Source organism: Oncorhynchus mykiss, chromosome 22 (assembly GCF_013265735.2).
Source record: "Oncorhynchus mykiss isolate Arlee chromosome 22, USDA_OmykA_1.1, whole genome shotgun sequence".
Taxonomy (NCBI): Eukaryota; Metazoa; Chordata; class Actinopteri; order Salmoniformes; family Salmonidae; genus Oncorhynchus; species Oncorhynchus mykiss.
In genome coordinates this window covers 24124498-24148010 of record NC_048586.1, presented here as the reverse complement: position 1 = coordinate 24148010, position 23513 = coordinate 24124498, and the positions used below count along the sequence as shown (strand labels likewise).

The 23513-nt window shown below is 43.1% G+C and overlaps 3 protein-coding genes across 10 annotated transcripts; 2 read left to right on the top strand and 1 right to left on the bottom strand.

Annotated features, from left to right (window-relative positions):
• Positions 1 to 24: 24 nt before the first annotated feature.
• On the top strand, positions 25 to 6173 carry naxd (NAD(P)HX dehydratase). 3 transcript variants are annotated; one of them, XM_021579897.2, is made up of 11 exons: positions 485 to 1646; positions 1749 to 2222; positions 2439 to 2586; positions 2769 to 2814; positions 2900 to 2988; positions 3562 to 3670; positions 3771 to 3821; positions 3923 to 4027; positions 4089 to 4209; positions 4305 to 4425; positions 4792 to 6173. In XM_021579897.2, exons 1-11 carry the CDS (start codon positions 1145 to 1147, stop codon positions 4940 to 4942), a joined length of 1917 nt encoding a protein of 638 aa, XP_021435572.2. In that variant the 5' UTR covers positions 485 to 1144; the 3' UTR covers positions 4943 to 6173. The 3 variants fall into 3 exon arrangements, with proteins under 3 accessions (XP_021435576.1, XP_021435574.1, XP_021435572.2); XM_021579901.2 differs by lacking the exons at positions 485 to 1646; positions 1749 to 2222 and adding an exon at positions 25 to 154; XM_021579899.2 differs by lacking the exons at positions 485 to 1646; positions 1749 to 2222 and adding an exon at positions 288 to 467.
• Positions 6174 to 6413: 240 nt separating this feature from the next.
• On the top strand, positions 6414 to 9347 carry LOC110502019 (inhibitor of growth protein 1). 3 transcript variants are annotated; one of them, XM_021579923.2, is made up of 4 exons: positions 6414 to 6565; positions 6854 to 7018; positions 7416 to 7564; positions 7739 to 9347. In XM_021579923.2, exons 2-4 carry the CDS (start codon positions 6880 to 6882, stop codon positions 8372 to 8374), a joined length of 924 nt encoding a protein of 307 aa, XP_021435598.1. In that variant the 5' UTR covers positions 6414 to 6565; positions 6854 to 6879; the 3' UTR covers positions 8375 to 9347. The 3 variants fall into 3 exon arrangements, with proteins under 3 accessions (XP_021435598.1, XP_021435599.1, XP_036815463.1); XM_036959568.1 differs by having other exon boundaries at positions 6564 to 6703; XM_021579924.2 differs by lacking the exon at positions 6854 to 7018 and having other exon boundaries at positions 6441 to 6565.
• A 738-nt stretch (positions 9348 to 10085) lies between these two features.
• Positions 10086 to 22118, bottom strand: LOC110502026 (ubiquitin-conjugating enzyme E2 A). 4 transcript variants are annotated; one of them, XM_021579932.2, is made up of 8 exons: positions 18700 to 18941; positions 17983 to 18100; positions 17832 to 17875; positions 17042 to 17122; positions 11321 to 11346; positions 11024 to 11113; positions 10843 to 10931; positions 10086 to 10589 (listed from the first exon to the last, which is right to left on the bottom strand). In XM_021579932.2, the coding sequence occupies exons 1-8, from the start codon at positions 18741 to 18743 to the stop codon at positions 10461 to 10463; spliced, it is 621 nt and encodes a 206-aa protein (XP_021435607.2). In that variant the 5' UTR covers positions 18744 to 18941; the 3' UTR covers positions 10086 to 10460. The 4 variants fall into 4 exon arrangements, with proteins under 4 accessions (XP_021435607.2, XP_021435611.1, XP_021435609.1 ...); XM_021579936.2 differs by lacking the exons at positions 17832 to 17875; positions 17983 to 18100; positions 18700 to 18941 and adding an exon at positions 21757 to 22118; XM_021579934.2 differs by lacking the exons at positions 17832 to 17875; positions 17983 to 18100; positions 18700 to 18941 and adding an exon at positions 20026 to 20152.
• Positions 22119 to 23513: the final 1395 nt, after the last annotated feature.

Genomic DNA, 23513 nt, shown 5'->3' with positions numbered 1-23513 from the left:
TACATGAGGTGCACTTGATTTAGCTCGCATTGCGCACCTTGAGGGCAAATCATTTATTTTTAAATGAACACCACTGCGCGCAGGAGAGCAAATCGAGCAAACCTGTTTATTGCTAGCATTTAGACGAGACAGGTGATGAGCTGCTAGTAACAATGTAAGTGTAACATTCGACTTTTCAATGACGTAAACAAATTACAACTCAATAGGACATTCAATATCCTATGTAGAATGGACTGTGAACTTTGCCCTATATTAAATTGCATAAAGTACCTCTGCTTCTTTAAGAGCTTAAAAAACCAATCAGATTCCAGTGTCATATCACAGATAGAACAATCTTTGGTGAGTTTGGTCATATCTCCTCGCCAACCCACTTCCTGTTTTGGTTTGGGCTCTTTTAGCAGCTTTCATGATCCCAGTGACCCGTCTCTCTATCCTATTTTCAGCAGTAACGCACAGTTCGTGCCTAGGTAAGACCCGTCAGTGTGAGTGCGCGCTGTCTGTCACACCTAATACCACTGTTTATCTAGTGGCACTAAATAGGCTCGCAAGGGCATGTCAGAATCATGCAAAATGGAAGTTGGATGGTTGTATTTTGCCTCAGTACTGTTGCGCTGACGATTGTTGTAACACTTCTGTATCTAAACGAGGAAAGTATAGTAAAAACAACAAATACTGTACTTTAACATTACACCCCTGGCACTATAATTGTATAAATCACAATAATCACTGAATTAATTTAGTTCCTTTAGGACCCAGCAGAGCTCCTCGGTGTCTATCCCTGTGATGTAGTACACATTCTGCCCCTGACGTTTGTGTTGTGGTGTACTGGTAGGGATCTATAATCATTCAGCTTTGCAGACTGTGGGACACACCAATCTCCATTATATGAAAGTGTATTGTCTGAAACTCAACATCAGGCTCAACAACAGGCTGCTGAATGTGCCTCTTCCACGTCTAGGTAAATTGTTACCTGGTATCAATCTCAGTCTGAATGTCGAGCTTCAAGGTTTGATGCAGGCTGTTGCTAGCTAGCTAGATAGCTAACGTTAGGACATTTCACTAGCAGAATTGCTAGCTAACTTTTTTTGGTTTTCAAACTTCTTCATGCTTTAAAATAATAATCACGTTGAACTCGCACCTAATTATGCTCGCCATTTCAACACGGGGCTTTCTGTGGTCGGATGTCGAGACCAGAACCTTGCTTAACATCTGGGGCGAGCAGGACATCCAGACAGCGTTGGATGGAAACTTCAGAAACAGTCATGTCTACCGCGACGTCGCCCGAAGGTTGGGAGAGATGGGGTTCGAAAGAACCCCAGAGCAGTGTAGGGTGCGAATCAAAAGCCTGAAAAGGCAGTTCCTCCTGGCCAAGGAGGGCAACCTGAGGAACAATGGACAATACCACAAGATCTGCAAATTCTACGATGCCATGGAGAGGATCCTGAGCAGCCGTCCCCAGATTGACCCCCAGGAGCTGCTAGACAGTGGGGCTGTGGGGGATGAGACCATGGATGGGACAGAGGAGGAAGAGGACACAGACCCTCCACAGCACCCATACCTGGAGAGCACAGGGGAATGCTCCTATCCAGAGACCCAAGTGAAGATGGAATACCCTCCCATCCCTATCCCTGTGACCGTGGGAAATGGTAAGTACCATTTATATGGCATGTTGTTACATTGTTATCATATTGTATGCAGATACTACCACAGTCACAGCCCTCAAAACCTTAATCCACTTTCCTCCACAGGCACCACAGTCAGACAGACCAGCAGCAGCCAGTCAGCTAGTGGGCCGTCTTCCAGCCGACCCAAGCGGCCCAAGAAGCGGCACGCCGACCTGCCCCTGGACAGTCTGATGGAGCGATTCCTGGAGCAGAGTGCTGAGGCCGAGCAGAGCTTCTACCAGTTGGAGGAGCAGCGTCTGCAGGTCGAGGACCGGCGACGAGAAGCTGAACATGCCCGCGAGCTCCACATGCTCCAGGTGTTGGGACAGATGTTCTCCAGCATCGCTACCAGAAACCCTGTCGCCCCCGCAACCACAGCAATGCCACCTGCTCGGAATACCATGGAGTCTACCATGCAGCCCGGTGTGCCGATGTCCGCCTCCAGCCATATGATGCGTGGTCGTTCGTGTCACCTCCGAGTCCGCTCGCCCCAATCCCAGGCTGAGTGGCCCAGCTACCACACTCGGCCACAGTCCAACGCAGGTTCTCAGACTTTAGGTATTCACTTCTCTCACTCAGTTGGCCTGTGTTTGAGCAATGGCCAGCCCTGGTGAGACTGCCTGTCGAAAAGCAGGTCAAACAGAACTGAATAATTCGGAAACAGATGCACAAAGATGTCTAAGCCTAAAAGCACACACAACACACAAGCAGCTAGTGCAGGGAAGCTACACATTTTAAGGAGAACTCTGAATACTTCTCTCTTTTCTTTCTCAGTCATCGAGCGCTCCTTCTCCCTTGGGACAGCCGCACGCACAGGCATGGATGATATCCTTCCACTGGTGAAAAATATAGTCCCTCCATTGACATCTAAAAAGCACAAAGGCCAAGACGGGCGGATTGGGATTATTGGGGGATGTCAAGAGTAAGTCACCCAAGTGACCCAACCTAACTCCACCATCAACTTTGATTTCTAAATGAAGGTTTTCTGCCTTATACCAATATTGTGTGAGGTAACCAAAGTAATTTACAATTTTTCTCTCCTCTTCTTTGTGTCCTTTCATTCCATCCACCCTTCCTTCTGACAATTGTTCTTGTCATGGTAAGGTATACAGGAGCTCCGTACTTTGCCGCTATTTCTGCATTGAAAGTGGTAAGCACAGAGTAGCTTTATTGGTTCTGTGTAATTTGTTCTCTGCTGGAGACATTAATATGATAAAACCTCTGTCACTTCTTAGGGGGCCGACCTGTCACACGTGTTCTGCACTAAAGACGCAGCGATAGTGATCAAATCCTACAGTCCGGAGCTCATAGTTCATCCTGTGCTGTAAGTTACATCTTAAAAGCCAGTGTATACACCTTCCTAATATTGAGTGGCACCCCCTTTTGCTCTTAGAACAGCCTCAATTCGCCTGGGCATGGACTCTACAAGGTGTCGAAAGCGTTCCACAGGAATGCTGGCCCATGTTGACTCCAATGCTTCCCACAGTTGTATCAAGTTGGCTGGATGTTCTTTGGGTGGTTGTCCATTCTTGATAGAGGGGAAACTGTTGAGTGTGAAACACCCAGCAACATTGCAGTTCTTGACACCCTCAAACCGGTGTGCTTGGCACCTGCTACCACTTCAATATTTTGTCTTGCCCATTCATCTGAATGGCACACACACACAATCCATGTCTTAATGGTGTCAAGGCTTAAAAATACTTATTTAGCCTGTCTCCCTCCTTAATCTATAATGATTGAAGTTGATATAACAAGTGACATCAATAAGGGATCATAGACTGACCAGGTGAATCCCTGTGAAAGCTATGTCATTGAAATGGCAGATGTTCCTAATGTTTTGTACACTCAGTGTTTGTAAACAGTGTGTATATGATGTTGATGATAACTGTGTACATAGGGACAGCCCCAATGCAGTGGAGGAGATAGAGAAATGGCTCCCCAGACTCCATAGCCTGGTGGTGGGACCGGGGCTAGGCAGAGACGACAAGCTGCTGAAAAACGCCAAGGCACGTGGGACACTGAATATAAATATATATACACACAGTCAATTTTAGATTAGACAGTCCACATGATATTACCAATGTTCTTATGAGTCTTTTTCTTTAGGAAGTAATTGAGAAGTCCAAAGCAAGAGATATCCCTATAGTTATTGATGCAGTAAGTACTGTACACACAACCAATTTTTGCTTTGGTAGTAGATAAAAAAAAAATATATATATTACAAGGATGTTCAGTGATTGTGTGTGTTCCACCAATAGGATGGGCTGTGGCTGGTTGCTCAGCAGCCATCAGTCATCCAAGGGTACCAGAAGGGCATCCTGACTCCCAACTACATGGAGTTCACCCGGTTGTATGAGGCTATGGTGAGTCTGCCAGTGCTAGCGCAGTGTGTGTTTGTTCATTATTAACCCTCTGTGTTTTCAGTACCATGAGCCTCTGGATAGCAGTGACCATCAGAGGAGTGCCATGGAGCTCAGTGTTGCCATGGGCAACCTGACCGTGGTGCTCAAGGGGGAGGAAGACCTAATCACCGACGGTAACAAGGGTTAGTGTTATAAACAAACACAGCTACACTCAAAGTAAGTGCTACACTCACAAATATTCCTGTAAAAAATCTGACGGTGTTTCTGTGGTGTCCAGTGATCTTGTGCAGACAGGAGGGCAGCGGGCGGCGGTGTGGGGGGCAAGGAGACCTCCTATCTGGCTCTCTGGGAGTGCTGGCACACTGGGCATACGCCTCCTCAGCAGACATGACCAAAAGGTACCATATTTATCTCATCATTTTGTGATTAAACACTGACACGACCAAAATGAATATAGCTTTATGATAACATATCGTCGCTGTATGATGAAAAACCTCGTCATTCAATTTTCATGTATTGAAAGCAGTAACTTTCATCAATGTGCTCCAAACATTTGACTCTAGGACCAAGAACATTTATTCAAAATAGCCTCTGAAGTTTTGAAATAGTATGTTTTGTTAATTGTAAACGAAAGCAATTTTTTCAATTTCCTGAATTTAAAAAAAATGTTTTTGTAGCATATGTAACCTAGTTGGTCTAATTTTAAAGTGTATTCGTCATTAATCTAACTGTTATGTATTCTCCAATCTCTTCTTCTGCCTAAGTGTGAACCCATCAGTGGTGGCAGCTTTTGGGGCCTGTTCTCTGACCAGACAGTGTAACAAACAGGCCTTTCACAAACATGGCCGAGCCACCACCACAACAGACATGATCCAGGAGATCAGCTCTGCCTTCAAAAAACTATTTGAGAGCTGAGAACAGTCTATAGGAGCAGAGTCCAAGATAAACTCACAAACATATGTACTGTACATACACTATATATACAAAGGTATGTGGACACCCCTTCAAATTAGTGAATTTGGCTATTTCAGCAACACCGTTGCTGACTGGTATATAAAATCGAGCACACAGCCAGGCAATCTCCATAGACCAACATTGGCAGTAGAATGGCCTTACTGAAGAGCGTGGCACCGTCATAGGATGCCACCCTTCCAACAAGTCGGTTCATCAAATTTCAGTTTGACGAACAGGTGTCCACATACTTTTGGTCATGTACTTTTACTGTACATGTATACATAAAGTATTACATTCATACACACAAACAACCCTTTCTTCCATGGGAATCCAACTATCAATGTAGCTAGTCTTTACCTCAGACAGAAAAGCTAAAGCCCGGAAGTGAATCCGATCGCGCCTGTCGACAATGTGCCATTTAAAGGTAGTTTCCGATTGAGTCAACATTTGCATCGTTTTACCATGAATGCAATATTCACAAGCGCGGTAACATTGCCTTTAAAAGCTGCATTGTTGACAACCCTCGATCGGATTGAGTTAATAAGAAATAATTCACATAAAAAAGAATGACTCCAACATATGAAACCACTTCTAGCATAGCCACAGGAAGATGTTTGGGAGTGCTGCACTTTTTTTTGCCCACGCTACAGAAGGCTATATCGGTTCGCTAATGCGGACTAGTAAAGGCCCAGTGCTGTACTTTAGTGAAAAAACTAAATAAAAAAATGCATTAATTAACTACTACCCACTGGTATGACTCATAGTTTATTTGTGCTCAATAAGCTATAGACCTTGATTAATTCTGGCTATGTTGTCTCTCATACACTGGACCCATTGAAACAAAAAATGACAAAAAATGTCTCCTTTACACTGGAGTCTTATTTTCTTAGTGTCTCCTTTGCTATTCAAAAAGGTGTGAAAGCCAGCACTTCATAATTAATGGATCACATGAGGGTGAGCTGAGATTACATACCTTAATATCAGACTACCCAATGTACACATACTGTGTAACACTGAGCAATTCCTGGTGAAAGTTAGAGAATACAATTATTTAGAATCTGTGATTTGTTTCCAGACAGTTAAATATATTCCATAATGACATTCCTGTCTTTACTGTCATCAATAATATAATCTAAGTGATGTGTTGTCTCCTGTTTTTGTCAACCACCCTATATTAAAATGTTGGAGTTCACTTATTTTGTATGTCTTTACTCTTCATCGGTCTCCCTAACAGTGTAGCAGAGAGTTGGTCTATAACGTATCAATCAATGTCTGTCTTGCTCAAACAGTACGAACATGTGCAACTGTAACTAGCTAAATTGTAACATCAAGCATGGACCATTTTCACTAGATCTGCATCACTGTCCTAATTAAATGTTTTAGAACGACTGCCTAAAGGATCTAAACTCACTGAAGGAAATTACCAATGGCAGATTTGTTTCTGATATGATGCGCATGCGCATACACATGTACAGTTCTCCACGTTGGACCAGACGCAATCAATACATAGTTGAGTTACAAGATTCTCCAGTTGGATTGAATACATTGTATGAAGTTCATTAAACGGCAAATATAAAGTTGCTGGTGAGTAAGAATTGCTCGCTAGTTGCGTAGCTTTATTTTTCGTGTTCAGACAATAATTAGTTTGAAGGCTAACGTCACTGCTAGCTTAGCTGTCGTTAGTTCGCTTCCAGGCTGTTAGCTCGTTTATGGGAAAGCTAGGTAAGCTAACAGTAGTAACGTTAGCGTGTCAAAAGTAAGCTGAGGGAGTTTGCTAGATACATATTTTTTAAATAAAAGTTCAACGCATATCTTTAGGATTATGAGTTTCGGATGTTCTGTATAACATATCTCTCATTTCGTTGTGGACAGCTTTGTGTGGACTTCGACAGAAGAACATGCTAAATCCGGCAAACGGTGACCCGGTCCACGTCGTTACAAATTATGTGGAAGAATATTTGGACTTGGTCGAGTCACTACCATTCGACCTACAGAGGAGCGTGTCTCTTATGAAAGAAATTGACGCAAAATACCAAGGCAATTTGTTCACATTTCATCCACCGACTGTATACATACCTCTAATCATAATGTAGCTAGCTAACGTTAGCCAGCGAAACTGGTAGCCCAGCTAACTTACGTTAGCTACAGTAACTTAGTAGGTAGCAAGCACCTGGCTACTGCTGGCATTCAGCTGTACCAGCTTGTGCATGCATCTGTAATGTAGTTGGAATAGTAGTAGATACCCTTTATTCACATTGTCACTTAGTTATGAACTATATTTGTTCCAAAGTATGTACATGTATTTAGCTAGCTACAGTAAAACTATTGTTTACCTAATTAACTATTGTTTTTCACTTTACTAATGTGCTATGTTTGTTACATTTTATAAAAAAAAACATTATTTAACTAGGCTGGCAAAATTTGTTTTTCTCAGATGTCCTGCAGGAGCTGGATGATGCTTATGAACGCTACCGTCGGGAGTCTGACCCTCTCCAGCGGCGCAGAATGCAGCTGTCCATCCAGAGAGCGCTCATCAGCAGCCAGGAGCTAGGAGATGAGAAGATCCAGATTGCTGGGCAGATGGTGGGTAAACGTGGCTGGCTGCCTGTATACTTTGCTGAATTCCTGTCCAGCTTGAAAATAACAATAATATATAGATGAGGTAGCCCCACATTGGTCACTCTCCTTGACCAACCTATGTTACCCCACTGATCACAACCCACACAGTATAAACAAATAAACCCTGTATTGTCCCAGGTGGAATTGGTGGAGAACCGTAGCCGGCAGGTGGACTGGCATTCTGAGCTCCTCCACACCTCCCAGGAGATCCCAGAGATCCATGTACCCACATCAACTGCTATGACGACGACTACAGCCTCCATGTCAACGTTAGCAGTGACAACCACACCAGGCAAAGTGGGTCACCACGACAAGAGGCGTGACGAGGCAACGCCAGGCTCAGTCGGTGGAGGGGAAAAGTCTGGCGGGAAACGTTCGCGGCGGCAGAAGAACGGAGAGAACCGGGAGAGCTATGGAGGCATGGATCATGGTGATGAGGCAGGCATGGGGGCAGCCAGGGAAAAGAGGGCCAAAATGTCATCGTCCAAGAAGAAGAAGAGGTCAAAGGGCAAATCAGAGAGGGAGGTGTCACCCCCAGACCTGCCCATCGACCCAGATGAGCCCACCTACTGCCTGTGTGAACAGGTGTCTTACGGCGAGATGATTGGCTGTGATAACGACGAGTGTCCCATTGAGTGGTTCCACTTCTCCTGTGTGGGGCTACATCACAAGCCCAAGGGGAAGTGGTTCTGCCCCAAATGCAGGGGTGAGAATGAGAAGATCATGGACAAGGCCCTGGAGAGGGTGAAGAAGGAGAGGGCCTACAACAGGTAGCTAGCTAGCTGCTCTACCTGGCCCAGTGAACGTTGTTTGTGGTCATGTTAGTGTTGTTTTTTGTTATTGTATTTTCTACTCCCAATTAGTATCAATGCTGTTTGAAAATGAAGAATTGGGGCCTCCCTAGTGGCACTTCAGTCTAAGGCGTCACTACAGACCCGGGTTCAATCCCATGCTGTGTCGCAGCCAGCCGCGACCAGGAGACCCATGAGGCGGCACACAATTGTCCCAGGTTCTCCGGGTTAGGGGGAGGCTTTGGCCGGCCGGGATGTCCTTGTCCCATCGCTCTCTTGTCGCTAGTTGTACGGTGTTTCCTCCGACACATTGGTGCGGCTGGCTTCCGGGTTAAGCAAGCAGTGTGGCTTGGCAGGGTTGTGTTTTGGAGGACGCATGGCTCTCAACCTTCGCCTCTTCCGAGTCTGTACGGAATTGCAGCAATGGGACAAGACTGTAACTACCAATTGGATATCACAAAGTTGGAGAGAATGGGGTTAAAAAGTACAAATGAAGAATTAGAAAGAGGGACTTGTCATTTTAGTAAAGGCTGTACTGTAAGATGGACATCCTAGTTCAGTACCACTGGTTTAGAGCAGATATGTAATACAGATTATTGTAGCCACACCAATGATTGACGCTAGTGTATCATGCATGCAACCATACTAGCCATATTGCTCCATACGAACAAATAAAACATTTTAACCAAGATTGCGTGCTGAAAGTCATTTTAGACATGTACTATATTACAAGGTGGCTTACAGATATGAATGCAATGTGCTTCCTATGTTGAATTGTCTTTGCATCATCTGTATTTACCATGGGATGTGACAAGAGCCATTAGTAAGGGCTGCTCTAGCAGCAAAAGTTGTTGAGATGGTTAAATTGATAATACTCATGTTTGACTGATGGCATGGGGCCTGTAGTTGTGAGGACAGTCACTTGTGACACCAGTAAAAAATGTTATTTAAATGCATCTTGGCCTGGAGCTCATTGTGTCTGGTCCAATGATAGTATTCTTGAAGGCCTTGGCTTGTATATCATGAAATCCTTTGGTCCCTAGTCTGTGCTTACTGTGTCAAAAATAGCAAAGCAACAACTCATGTGTACACCATCATGCCATGTCTGCGATTAGTTTGATGTTTAAAGAATTCCTTGCCAATAAACCATATTCTCATTAAGTTGGTGTCAAATGTCAATGCTGCAGAGGCATTAACTGATGGAAGTGTGCAGCTAGTTTCTCAGCATTGCAAGAGATTACCGATTTCACAGTATTTACCAGATAGCGAAAGCTAAATATAGAGGTGATGGATGACTAAGGTAGGGAGCACATGGTTAACCAGCCAAGAGAAACATTACTACTGTCATAGTAAAGGTAGCTTTGACGACTTATTTACAATTGCTGAAAAAGTGACATGGTGGACAACCAGTGCAAAATCTGTACAATCAGGATGTTCTATATACACACGAGTACTTACTGAACAGAGAACAAGAACACACTATCACTGTCATGCATGTAACAGAGCTCACAACACATCAAAGACATGGGTTAAGCATGTGGGTCTAGTTCTGAATCAGGTTGTTTAAGGATGAACACACGCAACAATTTTCCAAAGAAAGGTAATGAGCTTGATAGCTCAGATGCTGCTTTGTAAATTGAGCTTATGTATTAAAGGGTAAGGGGAGCACACCAAAGAAAGGACCTACAAGCAGGTTAACATGATTAATTGATATTTCTTCCAAACATTACACATCAGTCCAACTAATTTATTTCAGTGTGGGAAGGGAGGCGGCATGTAATTGACGTCCAAAAATTGTCCTCAATTGAAGACGGTGGCGACAAAAACAAGATTCAGCACATAAGTCCCCTGATAAGCCAAAACAGGAGAGAGACAGAAAAAATAACAAAAACGCCACTCCAAGCGTGTTAGGGAAAAAAATGTTCAACAAGGGACAGGTAAAGTGCATAAATGTCAAATTAAAATGGAGGAAGAAACAAAAAAAATCTAAATTAAGATGTACTACTCAAACTCGCATCACACACAGCTCAGCGCTGGGGATAGAGAGGGCCAGAAGGGAGAGGATGTGGTCAACTGTCCCTCCAGCTCTGTTCTACAATGGCCGACACACGCTTCTCGTACTCCCTCTTGTTTTCTTGGTAAAGCTGGGCCGCCTGACTGTTGGCTGGGCTGTTGGGGTTTGGTTCGTCTAGCAGAGACTGGAAGAAGGGAAGGGAGCAAGGTGATGAATAATGAGCCAACTGAGTAGACGAGACAGACTTTCTACAGCACAGAGATCAAGACATAAAAGTGGGCATGCACCATGACACTTCAGGATGTTCAGTATGGGAAGTCTAACATCTGTTGTGTTTTATAATCTCTGCTTTGTCACAGTAGGACTAAATGTTGACAGGGAAGGGAGGATACATGGCATATAAAATGTATTATGGAAAACAAGATATATTTGCCTACCTGAATAGAGGTAAGAATGGATGACACATCATAGGTTGGACTCCATCGATTCTGCAGAATGTCTAGACATATACTGCCATCTGCATACACTGTAAATAAAACAGAAGGGTTAAAATACCATTAACCTTTGCAGTACTAACCATAATCAGGCTGTTTTGCTACTGTCGTTGTGACAACATACCATTTGGATGAAACATCTTTGACACAAATCGTACTGTGGGGGGTTTGTTAGGGTATTCTTCTGTGAACTCAACAGTAAGCTTAAATGTGCCTGGAACATAAAAGATGGGGAGGAAAGAAGAATTAGAACCATGGCTCTAGTTCATAACACTGCCGGTAGATAAAACAGGAAGTTGATGATTGACTGCTTTAGCCTACTTTATGTGAAATTGATAAAATCAACAATTACGTCACACACAACCCGTAGCTCCGTAGAGTATGCAAACATAAAGAATGGGGTGCACAGTGCTGTACTCACCGTCCTCAAAAGGTGTCCCTTCTGGGCTGTAAAGGGAAATAAATATGTTTAAATGTTTTCTCTGTATGTGTGAAAAATGTGTCATTTCCCAGTAAATAAGTTAACAGATGAAGGAGGAACATTGTGATGAGCAGATGAATCACTTCACATTTTTGGTATCATTGGCCCAGAAAGGTATTGAAATGACCTTGATCTCACAGAATTACCAATAACTACGCTGACCAGCTGGCAAGTGTCTACAATGACATGTTCAACCTCTCCCTGATCCAGTCAGTAATGCCTACACATTAAGACCACCATAGTCCCTGTACCCAAGAATGCCAAGGTAACCGTCTAAATGACTATCGCCCCATAGCACTCACATCTGTAGCCATGAAATCCCTTGAAAAGCTGGTACTGGCTCACATCAACACCATCACCCTAGCCACCCTGGACCCCTTCAAATCTGCATACCGCCCAAACAGATCCACAGATGATGCAATCTCTATTGCACTCCACACTAGAGGTGGACCGATTATTCGGCATGGACGATTAATTAGGGCTGATTTCAAGTTTTCATAACAATCGGTAATCAGCATTTTTGGACGCCGATTATGGCCGATTACATTGCACTCCACGAAGAAACTGCGTGGCAGGCTGACCACCTGTTACGCGAGTGCAGCGTCAAAAGGACCTTGGGGCTGCAATGAGCCAAGGTAAGTTTCTAGCTAGCATTAAACTTATCTTATAAAAAAATCAATCTTCACATAATCACTAGTTAACCTAGTAATATCGTCAACCGTACTCCCTCTTACTTCCGGCGTCGACAGAGAAGGCCGCCTCGCTTCGCGTTCCTAGGAAACTATGCAGTCTTTTGTTTTTTTACGTGTTATTTCTTACATTGGTACCCCAGGTCATCTTAGGTTTCATTACATACAGTCGAGAAGAACTACTGAACATAAGAGCAGCGTCAACTCACCATCAGTACGACCAAGAATATGACTTTCGCGAAGTGGATCCTGTGTTCTGCCTTTCACCCAGGACAACGGAATGGATCCCAGCCGGCGACCCAAAAAAACGACTTCGTAGAAGGGGGAAACGGAGCGGTCTTCTGGTCAGACTCCGGAGACGAGCACATCGTGCACCACTCCATAGCATTCTTCTCGCCAATGTCCAGTCTCTTGACAACAAGGTTGATGAAATCCGAGCAAGGGTAGCATTCCAGAAGGATATCAGAGACTGTAACGTTCTTTGCTTCACGGAAACATGGCTCACTGGAGAGACGCTATCGGAGTCGGTGCAGCCAGCTGGTTTCTCCACGCATCGCGCAGACAAACAAACATCTTTCTGGTAAGAAGAGGCGCGGGGGCGTATGCTTCATGGTTAACGTGACGTGGTGTGATCATAACAACATACAGGTACTCAAGTCCTTCTGTTCACCTGATTTAGAATTCCTCACAATCAAATGTCGACCGCATTATCTACCAAGGGAATTCTCTTAGATTATAATCACAGCCGTATATATTCCCCCCAAGAAGACACATCGATGGCGCTGAACGAACTTTATTTGACTCTTTGCAAACTGGAATCCATTTATCCGGAGGCTGCATTCATTGTAGCTGGGGATTTTAACAAGGCTAATCTGAAAACAAGACTAAATTTTATCAGCATATCGATTGCGCAACCAGGGCTGCAAAAACCTTGGATCAATGCTATTCTAACTTCCGCGATGCATATAAGGCCCTGCCCCGCCCTCCTTTCGGAAAAGCTGACCACGACTCCATTTTGTTGATCCCCGCCTACAGACAGAAACTAAAACAAGAAGCTCCCGCGCTGAGGTCTGTTCAACGCTGGTCCGACCAATCTGATTCCACACTCCAAGACTGCTTCCATCACGTGGACTGGGATATGTTTCGTATTGCGTCAGACAACAACATTGACGAATACGCTGATTCGGTGAGCGAGTTCATTAGAACGTGCGTTGAAGATGTCGTTCCCATAGCAACGATTAAAACATTCCCAAACCAGAAACCGTGGATTGATGGCAGCATTCGTGTGAAACTGAAAGCCCGAACCACTGCTTTTAACCAGGGCAAGGTGACCGGAAACATGACCGAATACAAACAGTGTAACTATTCCCTCCGCAAGGCAATCAAACAAGCTAAGCGTCAGTATAGAGACAAAGTAGAATCTCAATTCAACGGCTCAGACACAAGAAGTATGTGGCAGGGTCTACAGTCAATCACGGATTACAAAAAGAAAACCAGCCCCATCACAGACCAGAATGTCTTGCTCCCAGGCAGACTAAATAACCTTTTTGCCCGCTTTGAGGACAATACAGTGCCACTGACATGGCCCGCAACTAAAACATGCAGACTCTCCTTCACTGCAGCCGACGTGAGGAAAACATTTAAACGTGTCAACCCTCGCAAGGCTGCAGGCCCAGACGGCATCCCCAGCCGCGCCCTCAGAGCATGCGCAGACCAGCTGGCTGGTGTGTTTACGGACATATTCAATCAATCCCTATCCCAGTCTGTTGTTCCCACATGCTTCAGGAGGGCCACCATTGTTCCTGTTCCCAAGAAAGCTAAGGTAACTGAGCTAAACGTCTACCGCCCCGTAGCACTCACTTCCGTCATCATGAAGTGCTTTGAGAGACTAGTCAAGGACCATATCACCTCCACCCTACCTGACACCCTAGACCCACTCCAATTTGCTTACCGCCCAAATAGGTCCACAGACGATGCAATCTCAACCACACTGCACACTGCCCTAACCCATCTGGACAAGAGGAATACCTATGTGAGAATGCTGTTCATCGACTACAGCTCGGCATTTACCACCATAGTGCCCCCCAAGCTCGTCATCAAGCTTGAGACCCTGGGTCTCGACCCCGCCCTGTGCAACTGGGTACTGGACTCCCTGACGGGCCGCCCCCAGGTGGTGAGGGTAGGCAACAACATTTCCACCCCGCTGATCCTCAACACTGGGGACCCACAAGGGTGCGTTCTGAGCCCTCTCCTGTACTCCCTGTTCACCCACGACTGCGTGGCCACGCACGCCTCCAACTCAATCATCAAGTTTGCGGACGACACAACAGTGGTAGGCTTGATTACCAACAACGACGAGAAGGCCTACAGGGAGGAGGTGAGGGCCCTCGGAGTGTGGTGTCAGGAAAATAACCTCACACTCAACGTCAACAAAACTAAGGAGATGATTGTGGACTTCAGGAAACAGCAGAGGGAACACCCCCCTATCCACATCGATGGAACAGTAGTGGAGAGGGTAGTAAGTTAAGTTCCTCGGCGTACACATCACAGACAAACTGAATTGGTCCACCCACACAGACAGCATCGTGAAGAAGGCGCAGCAGCGCCTCTTCAACCTCAGGAGGCTGAAGAAATTCGGCTTGTCACCAAAAGCACTCAGACTTCTACAGATGCACAATCGAGAGCATCCTGTCGGGCTGTATCACCGCCTGGTATGGCAACTGCTCCGCCCACAACCGTAAGGCTCTCCAGAGGGTAGTGAGGTCTGCACAACGCATCACCGGGGGCTAACTACCTGCCCTCCAGGACATCTACACCACCCGATGTCACAGGAAGGCCATAAAGATCATCAAGGACAACAACCACCCGAGCCACTGCCTGTTCACCCCGCTATCATCCAGAAGGAGATGTCAGTACAGGTGCATCAAAGCTGGGACCGAGAGACTGAAAAACAGCTTCTATCTCAAGGCCATCAGACTGTTAAAACAGCCACCACTCAACTCCAGCCACTTTAATAATGGGAATTGATGGGAAATTATGTAAAATATATCACTAGCCACTTTAAACAATGCTACCTAATATAATGTTTACATACCCTACATTATTCATCTCATATGTATATGTATATACTGTACTCTATATCATCTACTGCATCTTTATGTAATACATGTATCACTAGCCACTTTAACTATGCCACTTTGTTTACATACTCATCTCATATGTATATACTGCACTCAATACCATCTACTGTATCTTGCCTATGCCGCTCTGTACCATCACTCATTCATATATCTTTATGTACATATTCTTTATCCCCTTACACTTGTGTCTATAAGGTAGTAGTTTTGGAATTGTTAGCTAGATTACTTGTTTGTTATTACTGCATTGTCGGAACTAGAAGCACAAGCATTTCGCTACACTCGCATAACATCTGCTAACCATGTGTATGTGACAAATAAAATTTGATTTGAACCATGTGTAGTTAACTAGCTTGTCCTGCGTTGCATATAATCAATGCGGTGCATGTTCATTTATCATCGAATCACAGCCTACTTCAACTTTGCCAAACGGGTGATGATTTAACAAAAGCTCATTCCCAAAAAAAGCACATTCGTTGCACAAATGTACCAAACCATAAACAGCAATGCATTTCTTAAAATCAATACACAAGTATATTTTTTTAAACCTGTATATTTAGTTAAAATAAATGCATGTTATTAGGCAATATTAACTAGGGAAATTGTGTCACTTCTCTTGCATTCAATGCAAGCAGAGTCAGGGTATATGCAACAGTTTGGCCACCTGGCTCGTTGCGAACTGTGCTTCTTCCTAACAAAGGCCGTAACTAATTTGCCCGAATTTTACATGATTATGACATAACATTGAAAGTTGTGCAATGTAACAGCATATTTAGACTTAGGGTTGCCACCCGTTCGACAAAATACGGATTGGTTTCTTATTACACTGAAAGAATAAACGCTTTGTTTTCAAAATGATAGTTTACGGATTTGACAATATTAAATGACCAAAGGCTCGTATTTCTGTGTGTTTATTATAATTAGGTCTATGATTTGATATTTGATAGAGCAATCTGAGCGGTGGTAGGCAGCAGTAGGCTCGTAAGCATTAATTCAAACAGCACTTTCCTGCGTTTGCCAGCAGCTCTTAGCAATGCTTGAAGCACAGCGCTGTTTATGAATTCAAGCCGATCAACTGCAGAGATTAGGCTGTCAATACTAAAGTGCCAATAAGAACATCCAATAGTCAAAGGTATATGAACTACAAATGGTATAGAGAGAAATAGTCAACGCGTCATAATTCCTATAATAATTACAACCTAAAACTTCTTAACTGTGAATATTGAACCACCTTTCATATGTTCTCATGTTCTGAGCAAGGAACTTAAACGTTAGCTTTTTTTTCTACATGGCACATATTGCACTTTTACTTTACTTTCTTCTCTTTGCATTATTTATTTGAGACTAAATATAATTTATTTATGTATTATATTAAGTTAAAATAAAAGGGTTCATTGTTCATTCAGTATTGTTGTAATTGTCAGTATTACAAATATATATAAAAATCGTCCGATTAGTCGGTATCTGCTTTTTTGGTCCACCAATAATCGGCATTGAAAAATCATAATCGGTCGACCTCTAGTATAGAGGACCTGGATGACAGGAAGTTTAGCCCCAGTGATGTACTGGGCCGTTCGCACTACCCTCTGTAGTGTCTCAATTTGTATTACTATTTACCTTTTAACTCCGCATTGTTGGGAATGGGCTCATAAGTACTTCACGGTAAAGTCTACGACCAATAAAATATGATTTGAAACTACCAAGACAGAAGGCTGTTTCTGAACCCTAACTCTGCAATATTTGCTGCCAGAGCATGGGGTTATAAATAATATTCCACAGAAAATCTGTGACAGTCTGAATGTGCACCTCTGACCGCTTGCGCTTCGCCATCTTACCCAAATATGACTGCATTCCACACCATTATGTTGTTTTCGGAAGGGGCACCACTGACGCCAGCCGGAGGGTCTTCTTGTAACCTATGGGGCCCGAGAAAAACAACTTTAGTTCCGTGTCAAAATTGCTTGCTACCTAGCTAATATATACTTATTAACCCTACTTTCAAACTGATAGTTATTTTACAAATCGACACATTACTGAACTCACTCTTACTTGCAATATTATCAACCAATGCAGAAGCCCATAAAAGTGTTAATGCTACTTAGCTAGCTCAAAGTACTACCCTGTACAGTAGGTGGTGGTTACACACCTTATGAGTGTGGTCTGCCAATAAACCTCAAAGAAGGGACGTAAGTGGGAAGATGGCGGAAGTGGATGCGGAGTTTGAATCAAGCAGCACTTTGAGCAAATTTGGTTGAAAACAAATGTTCCGAATGGACAACAGTAGTATTGAAAACTGGAACGAAAAGGAAATTGTCTAAAATTGGATTGGAGGATACGTGTATGAATGATAATGAATCGCTTCTTGTTGGGATGCATTTGTTGAGCAAGGATGCATATGTGAGAAACCCATTTGAGGTGTCAAATGGTGAAGGGCGCGCTTGGAAAAGTCTGAGAGTGACCAGTAGTGGTTTTATTTTGATTAATTGTATTTCTGAAGAGTAGAGGAAGATTGCTGTGGGCCTAAAAAGAAACCGGACAACAGAATTTTTGTGTTCTGAACTTCGCAGTAGAGCTCCTGTCAACCGAGTCATCTCAGGGGTGACGACAGATGTTCAGGTGGAATACCTGAATTGAATTCCTGGTGTGGTTGATGCACAGCGTCTGATCTCCTGGGTGAACAAGAAAAACGTCTGTCGGGCCTGTTGTTTTTTGATAAAGAGCAATTACCTACGCATGTGAAGCTTGGTTACGTAAGATACGCAGTAAGAGCTTTCACCTGAGTGTAAGGATGTAAAAGATTTGGCCATTTTGTGTTTGGACTTAAGACTGACATCTGAAAACTTGCATGGGGTACTGGCACCGGAAGACCCGCCCTCACCAGGTTCCCCTTGAGCCTGTGTAGGGAACAGATCTGTTTTATTTATTTTTTACAGAAAATGTGTTTATTTTATTTTGGTAGTTTGTTCACTTTTTGGGGGGAACCCTGTTTCCACCCCGCATTGTGGCGGGATGCACATTCAATTGTGTGTTCGCCAATATCCAATAGCAGAAACTAAACGTCAGTCACAAACCGTAACGGTTAACGTTATGCATTCAAGCACGGGACATCGCAAAACCAACCCGAGTAATCTTATGACGTATTGTTAATCTAACCCAGTTTCGCTTGCGAGTGAGCTATGGTGACTCGCATTGGGAGAGCAAGTTGTTTTCTTCGCTAGCTAATCTGTAGCCAAGTATTGGCTGGCAAGCTAAATAATTAACGTAGCCGACTGTTTTAGAGTTCGACGACTTTCTCGGCATGAGCTATTTTCAAACGCAACATTACACATTTGAGAATTGTAAACTAGGTAAACCCCAAAATGTCAGGAAACAGACGGCTGTGTGACTTGCTGGTTAACGTTTGCTAGCTTGCTTGGTAACCTTCGCTGACTAGCTTTGCTAGTTAGCTTCTTCAGACATCAATAACACCATCCGTGAAAAATGTTCATCTCACCGTTTAAAATCTCTCATCAATCGTCTTCTTGCCGGAGTAGACATCGTAAACTAAATATATAACGGTAACACAAATATACTGCTTTATTTACAACAAAAGTGTTTATAATATAGCTAGTTAATGTCGGGTTTACAACAACATTCAGCTCTCTTTTTTTCCGCTGGCGCCTCGGTGAAACGATATCCTCCGAGTCCTACCCTAGCCGCTGGTAAGTGGAATATTAGGCGATACCACTTCAGCTAATAGGGGACGTCTTCGTTTCCGTAGTCTTCTAAAGAAAACCGAGACGTACGATAATTTAGGTTTTAATATAATTGTACTTTATTGTATTACATTTGTATTGATAAACGATTTAATACGTATCTATTGACTTAGTCTCACCTTATTTTTTATTTGAGACCGTGTTTGACGGGGGGCGTGGTTACAGTAAGGTAGCATTTGTACGGTTATGTAAAAAAAAACTCCAGCTATGAACCTCGGTCTTGGAGACAGGTGACAAACGGGTGTTCGCACAGGTGAAATAGTGGGCATTTTCCAGATACAAAGGGAGCGGAGAGGAATACTAGGACATTTTTGCAAAATTCATGGTTGCCTCTGGCAGGAGGCTGAGCCTTGGCCGCAAGTGGATCTTCCAATAAGGCAATAACCCCAAGCACACATTAACATCTACAATGAAATAATAATTGACCACAAAATCAACAGTTTGCAATGCCCATCTGTCTCTGGACTTCGAACCCCATTCAAAACCTGGGGTTTGAAATGAAGAGGGCAGTCCAAAAAGGGAGACTATGTATATCAAAGATCTGGAAATATTCTGTATGGAGGAATGGTCAAAGAGCCCTCCCAATGTGTTCTCCAATCTCATATTTTCTTCTAGAAAAAGGCTGTGTCGGTCTATCCTCACAAGGTAAGGTATTGAAAACAGGTGTCAATTTTAACCCCTATAATTCTGAAACAAATATTACTTGTTAAATAACATTTATTTTAATAAAAATTGGTTTCTTCTATAAAAATACACTACCGGTCAAACGTTTTAGAACACCTACTCATTCAAGGGTTTTTATTTATTTTTACTATTTTATAGATTGTAGAATAATAGTGAAGACATCAAAGCTATGAAATAACACATGGAATCATGTATTAACCAAAAAAGTGTTAAACAAATCCAAATATATAGCCACCCATTGCCGTGATGACAGCTTTGCACACTCTTGGCATTCTCTCAACCAGCTTCACCTGGAATGCTTTTCCAATAGTCTTGAAGGAGTTCCCACATATGCTGAGCACTTGTTGGCTGCTTTTACTTCACTCTGCGGTCCGACTTACCACAAACCAACTCAATTTGGTTGACGTCGGGGGATTGTGGAGGCCAGGTCATCTGATGCATCACTCCATCACTCTCCTTCTTCGTAAAATAGCTCTTACACAGCCTGGAGATGTTTTGGGTTACTGTCCTGTTGAAAAACAAATGATAGATCCACTAAGCCCAAACCAGATGGGATGGTGTATCACTGCAGAATGCTGTGGTAGCCATGCTGGTTAAGTGTGCATTGAATTCTAAATAAATCACAGTGTCACCAGCAAAACACCCCCACACCATAACACCTCCTCCACCATGCTTTACAGTGGGAAATACACATGCGGAGATCATCCGTTCACCCACACCGCGTCTCACAAAGACATGGCGGTTGGAACCAAAAATCTACAATTTGGACTTCAGACCAAAGGACAAATTTCCACCGGTCTAATGTCCATTGCTCGTGTTTCTTGGCCCAAGCAAGTCTCTTCTTATTGGTGTCCTTCAGTAGTGGTTTCTTTGCAACAATTCGACCATGACGGCCTGATGCACACAGTCTCCTCTGAACAGTTGATGTTGATGTGTCTGTTACTTGAACTCTGTGAAGCATTTATTTGGGCTGCAATTTCTGAGGCTGGTAACTCTAATGAACTTCTCCTCTGCAACAGAGGCAACTCTGGGTCTTCCATTCCTGTGGCGGTCCTCATGAGAGCCAGTTTCATCATAGGACTTGATGGTGTTTGCGACTGCACTTGAAGAAACGTTCAAAGCTTTTGAAATGTTCTGTATTGACTGACCATGACTTAAAGTAATGGACTGTTGTTTCTCTTTGCTTATTTGAGCTTTTCTTGCCATAACATGGACTTGGTCTTCTACCAAATACAACTGATTGGCTCAAACACATTAAGAAGGAAAGAAATTCCACAAATTAACAAGACACACCTGTTAATTGAAATGCATTGCAGGTGACTAGCTCATGAAGCTGGTTGAGAGAATGCAAAGCGTGTGCAAAGCTGTCATCAAGGCAAAGGGTGGCTAATTGAAGAATCTCAAATATAAAATATATTTGGATTTGTTTCACACTTTTTTGGTATACATGATTCCATATGTGCTATTTCATAATTGCGATGTCTTCACTATTACTCTACAATGTAGAAAATAGTAAAATAAAGAAAAATCCTTGAATGTGTAGGTGTTCCTAATAATTCAGACGGGTAGTGTAGGACATGCCTCTCACTAAATAGCAGAATGTCAACGTTCCTTCCTGTCCTAGACTTACATTTTTTGTATATTACCTATATTTAACTAGGCAAGTCAGTTAAGATCAAATTCTTATTTTCAGTGACGGCCTAGGAAATGTGGGTTAACTGCCTTGTTTAGCGGCAGAAGGACAGATTTTGACCTTGTCAGCTCGGGGATTTGATCTTGGAACCTTTTGGTTAACCACCTGGCTACCCGCCACCCCAGTCTATGGTGACATACAGTGCATTCAGAAAGTATTCAGACTCCCTTGACTTTGTCCAAATTTTGTCACGTTACAGCTTGTTCTAGAATTGATTAAATCGTTTTTTCCCCTGATCATTCTACACACAATACCCCATCACGACAAAGCAAAAACAGGTATTTAGACATTTTTACAAAACAACTGAAATATCACATTTACAGTACTCAGACCCTTTACTCAGTACTTTGTTGAAGCACCTTTGGCAGCGATTACAGCCTTGTGTTTTCTTGAGTATGGCGCTACAAGCTTGGATCACCTGTATTTGAGGAGTTTCTCCCATTCTTCTCTGCAGATCCTCTTAATTAAGCTCTGTCGGTTGGATGGGGAGCGTCACTGCACCGCTATTTTCAGGTCTCTCCAGAAAGGTTCAATCGGGTTCAAGTCCAGGCTCTGGCTGCGCCACTCAAGGACATTCAGATACTTGTCCCGAAGCCACTCCTGCGTTGTCTTGGTGTTGAAATATTTTTATCAGTAATGACTAAATAATGTATACATTTAACGTAGAATTATAACTAATATAATTCTATCCTGTCTGATAAAGAATGGTTCTACATAGGCAAAGAGGAAGTGTTAACAGACAACTTGTGACCACTGTGAAACCGATACCAGGAAGAAAGTCTCCCCAAACCGTTAGGCTTGCAGTAGATTATGCAACTTGTGGTAGCATATGATAAGCAATATGTGTGTGTTGGAATGGACTTTTGAAAGCAGCTATGTCCTTGTCGGAGAGGAGGGACATTTAGGACGCTATGACGCTATGTGTGATATATAAACTAATGTACATGGTATTTTGAGCAGAGCTCTTGAGAATAAACGCTAGTGTTTTAATTGAATTGGTTAATGAACACATTACACATAACTAAATTCATCTAACACTTGGTTGTGTGCTTAGGGTCGTTGTCCTGCTGGAAGGTGAACCTTCTCGCCCCAGTCTGAGGTCCTGAGCGCTATGAATCAGGTTTTCATTAAGGATCTCAATGTACTTTGCTCCATTCATTTTTCTCTCAATCCTGACTAGTCTCCCAGTCCCAGCCGCTGAAAACCACCACCATGCTTCACCGTAGGGATGGTGCCAGGTTTCCTCCAATCTTTGTTTCATCAGACCAGAGAATCTTGTTTCTCATGGTCAGAGTCCTTTAGGTGCCTTTTGGCAAACTCCAAGCAGGCTTTCATATGCCTTTTACTGAGTAGTGGCTTCCGCCTGGCCACTCTACCATAAAGGCCTGATTGCTGGAGTGCTGCAGAGATGATTGTGCTTCTGAAAGGTTCTTCCATCTCTACAGAGAAACTATTGAGCTCTGTCAGAGTGACAATCAGGTTCTTGGTCACCTCGCTGACCAAGGCCCTTCTGCTCTATGGCTGAGTTTAGCCAGGCAGCCAGCTTTAGAAAGAGTTTTGGTGGTTCCAAACTTATTCGATTTAAGAATTATGGAGGCCACTGTGTTCTTGGGGTCCTTCAATGCTGCAAAAATGTTTTGGTACCCTTCCCCAGATCTGTGCCTCGACACAATCCTATCTCACACCTCTATGGACAATTCCTTCAACCTCATGTCATGGTTTTTGCTCTGACATGCACTGTCAACTGTGGGACCTTATATAGACAGGTGTATTTTTTTGAATTTACCACAGGTGGACTCCAATTACGTTGTAGAAACATCTCAAGGATGATCAATGGAAACAGGATGCACCTGAGCTCAATTTTGAGTCTCATAGCAAAGGGTCTGAATACTTATGTGAATAAGGTATTTTTGTTTTTTATTTTAAAGAAATTATAAAAAAATATATATATATATATTTTTGCTTTGTCATGGTGGGTAGATTAATGAGGATTTTTATTTATTTTATTTGATTTATTTAATCCATTTTAGAATAAGGCTGTAACATATGTAGAAAAAGTCAAGGGGTCTGAATACTTTCCGAATGCACTGTAATCTACATTAATGCAGTCGCCACTTCATTAAAGCCTTTAGATGCAATTTAACATGATAAAACAAAGTGCACTAAGTGTGACAG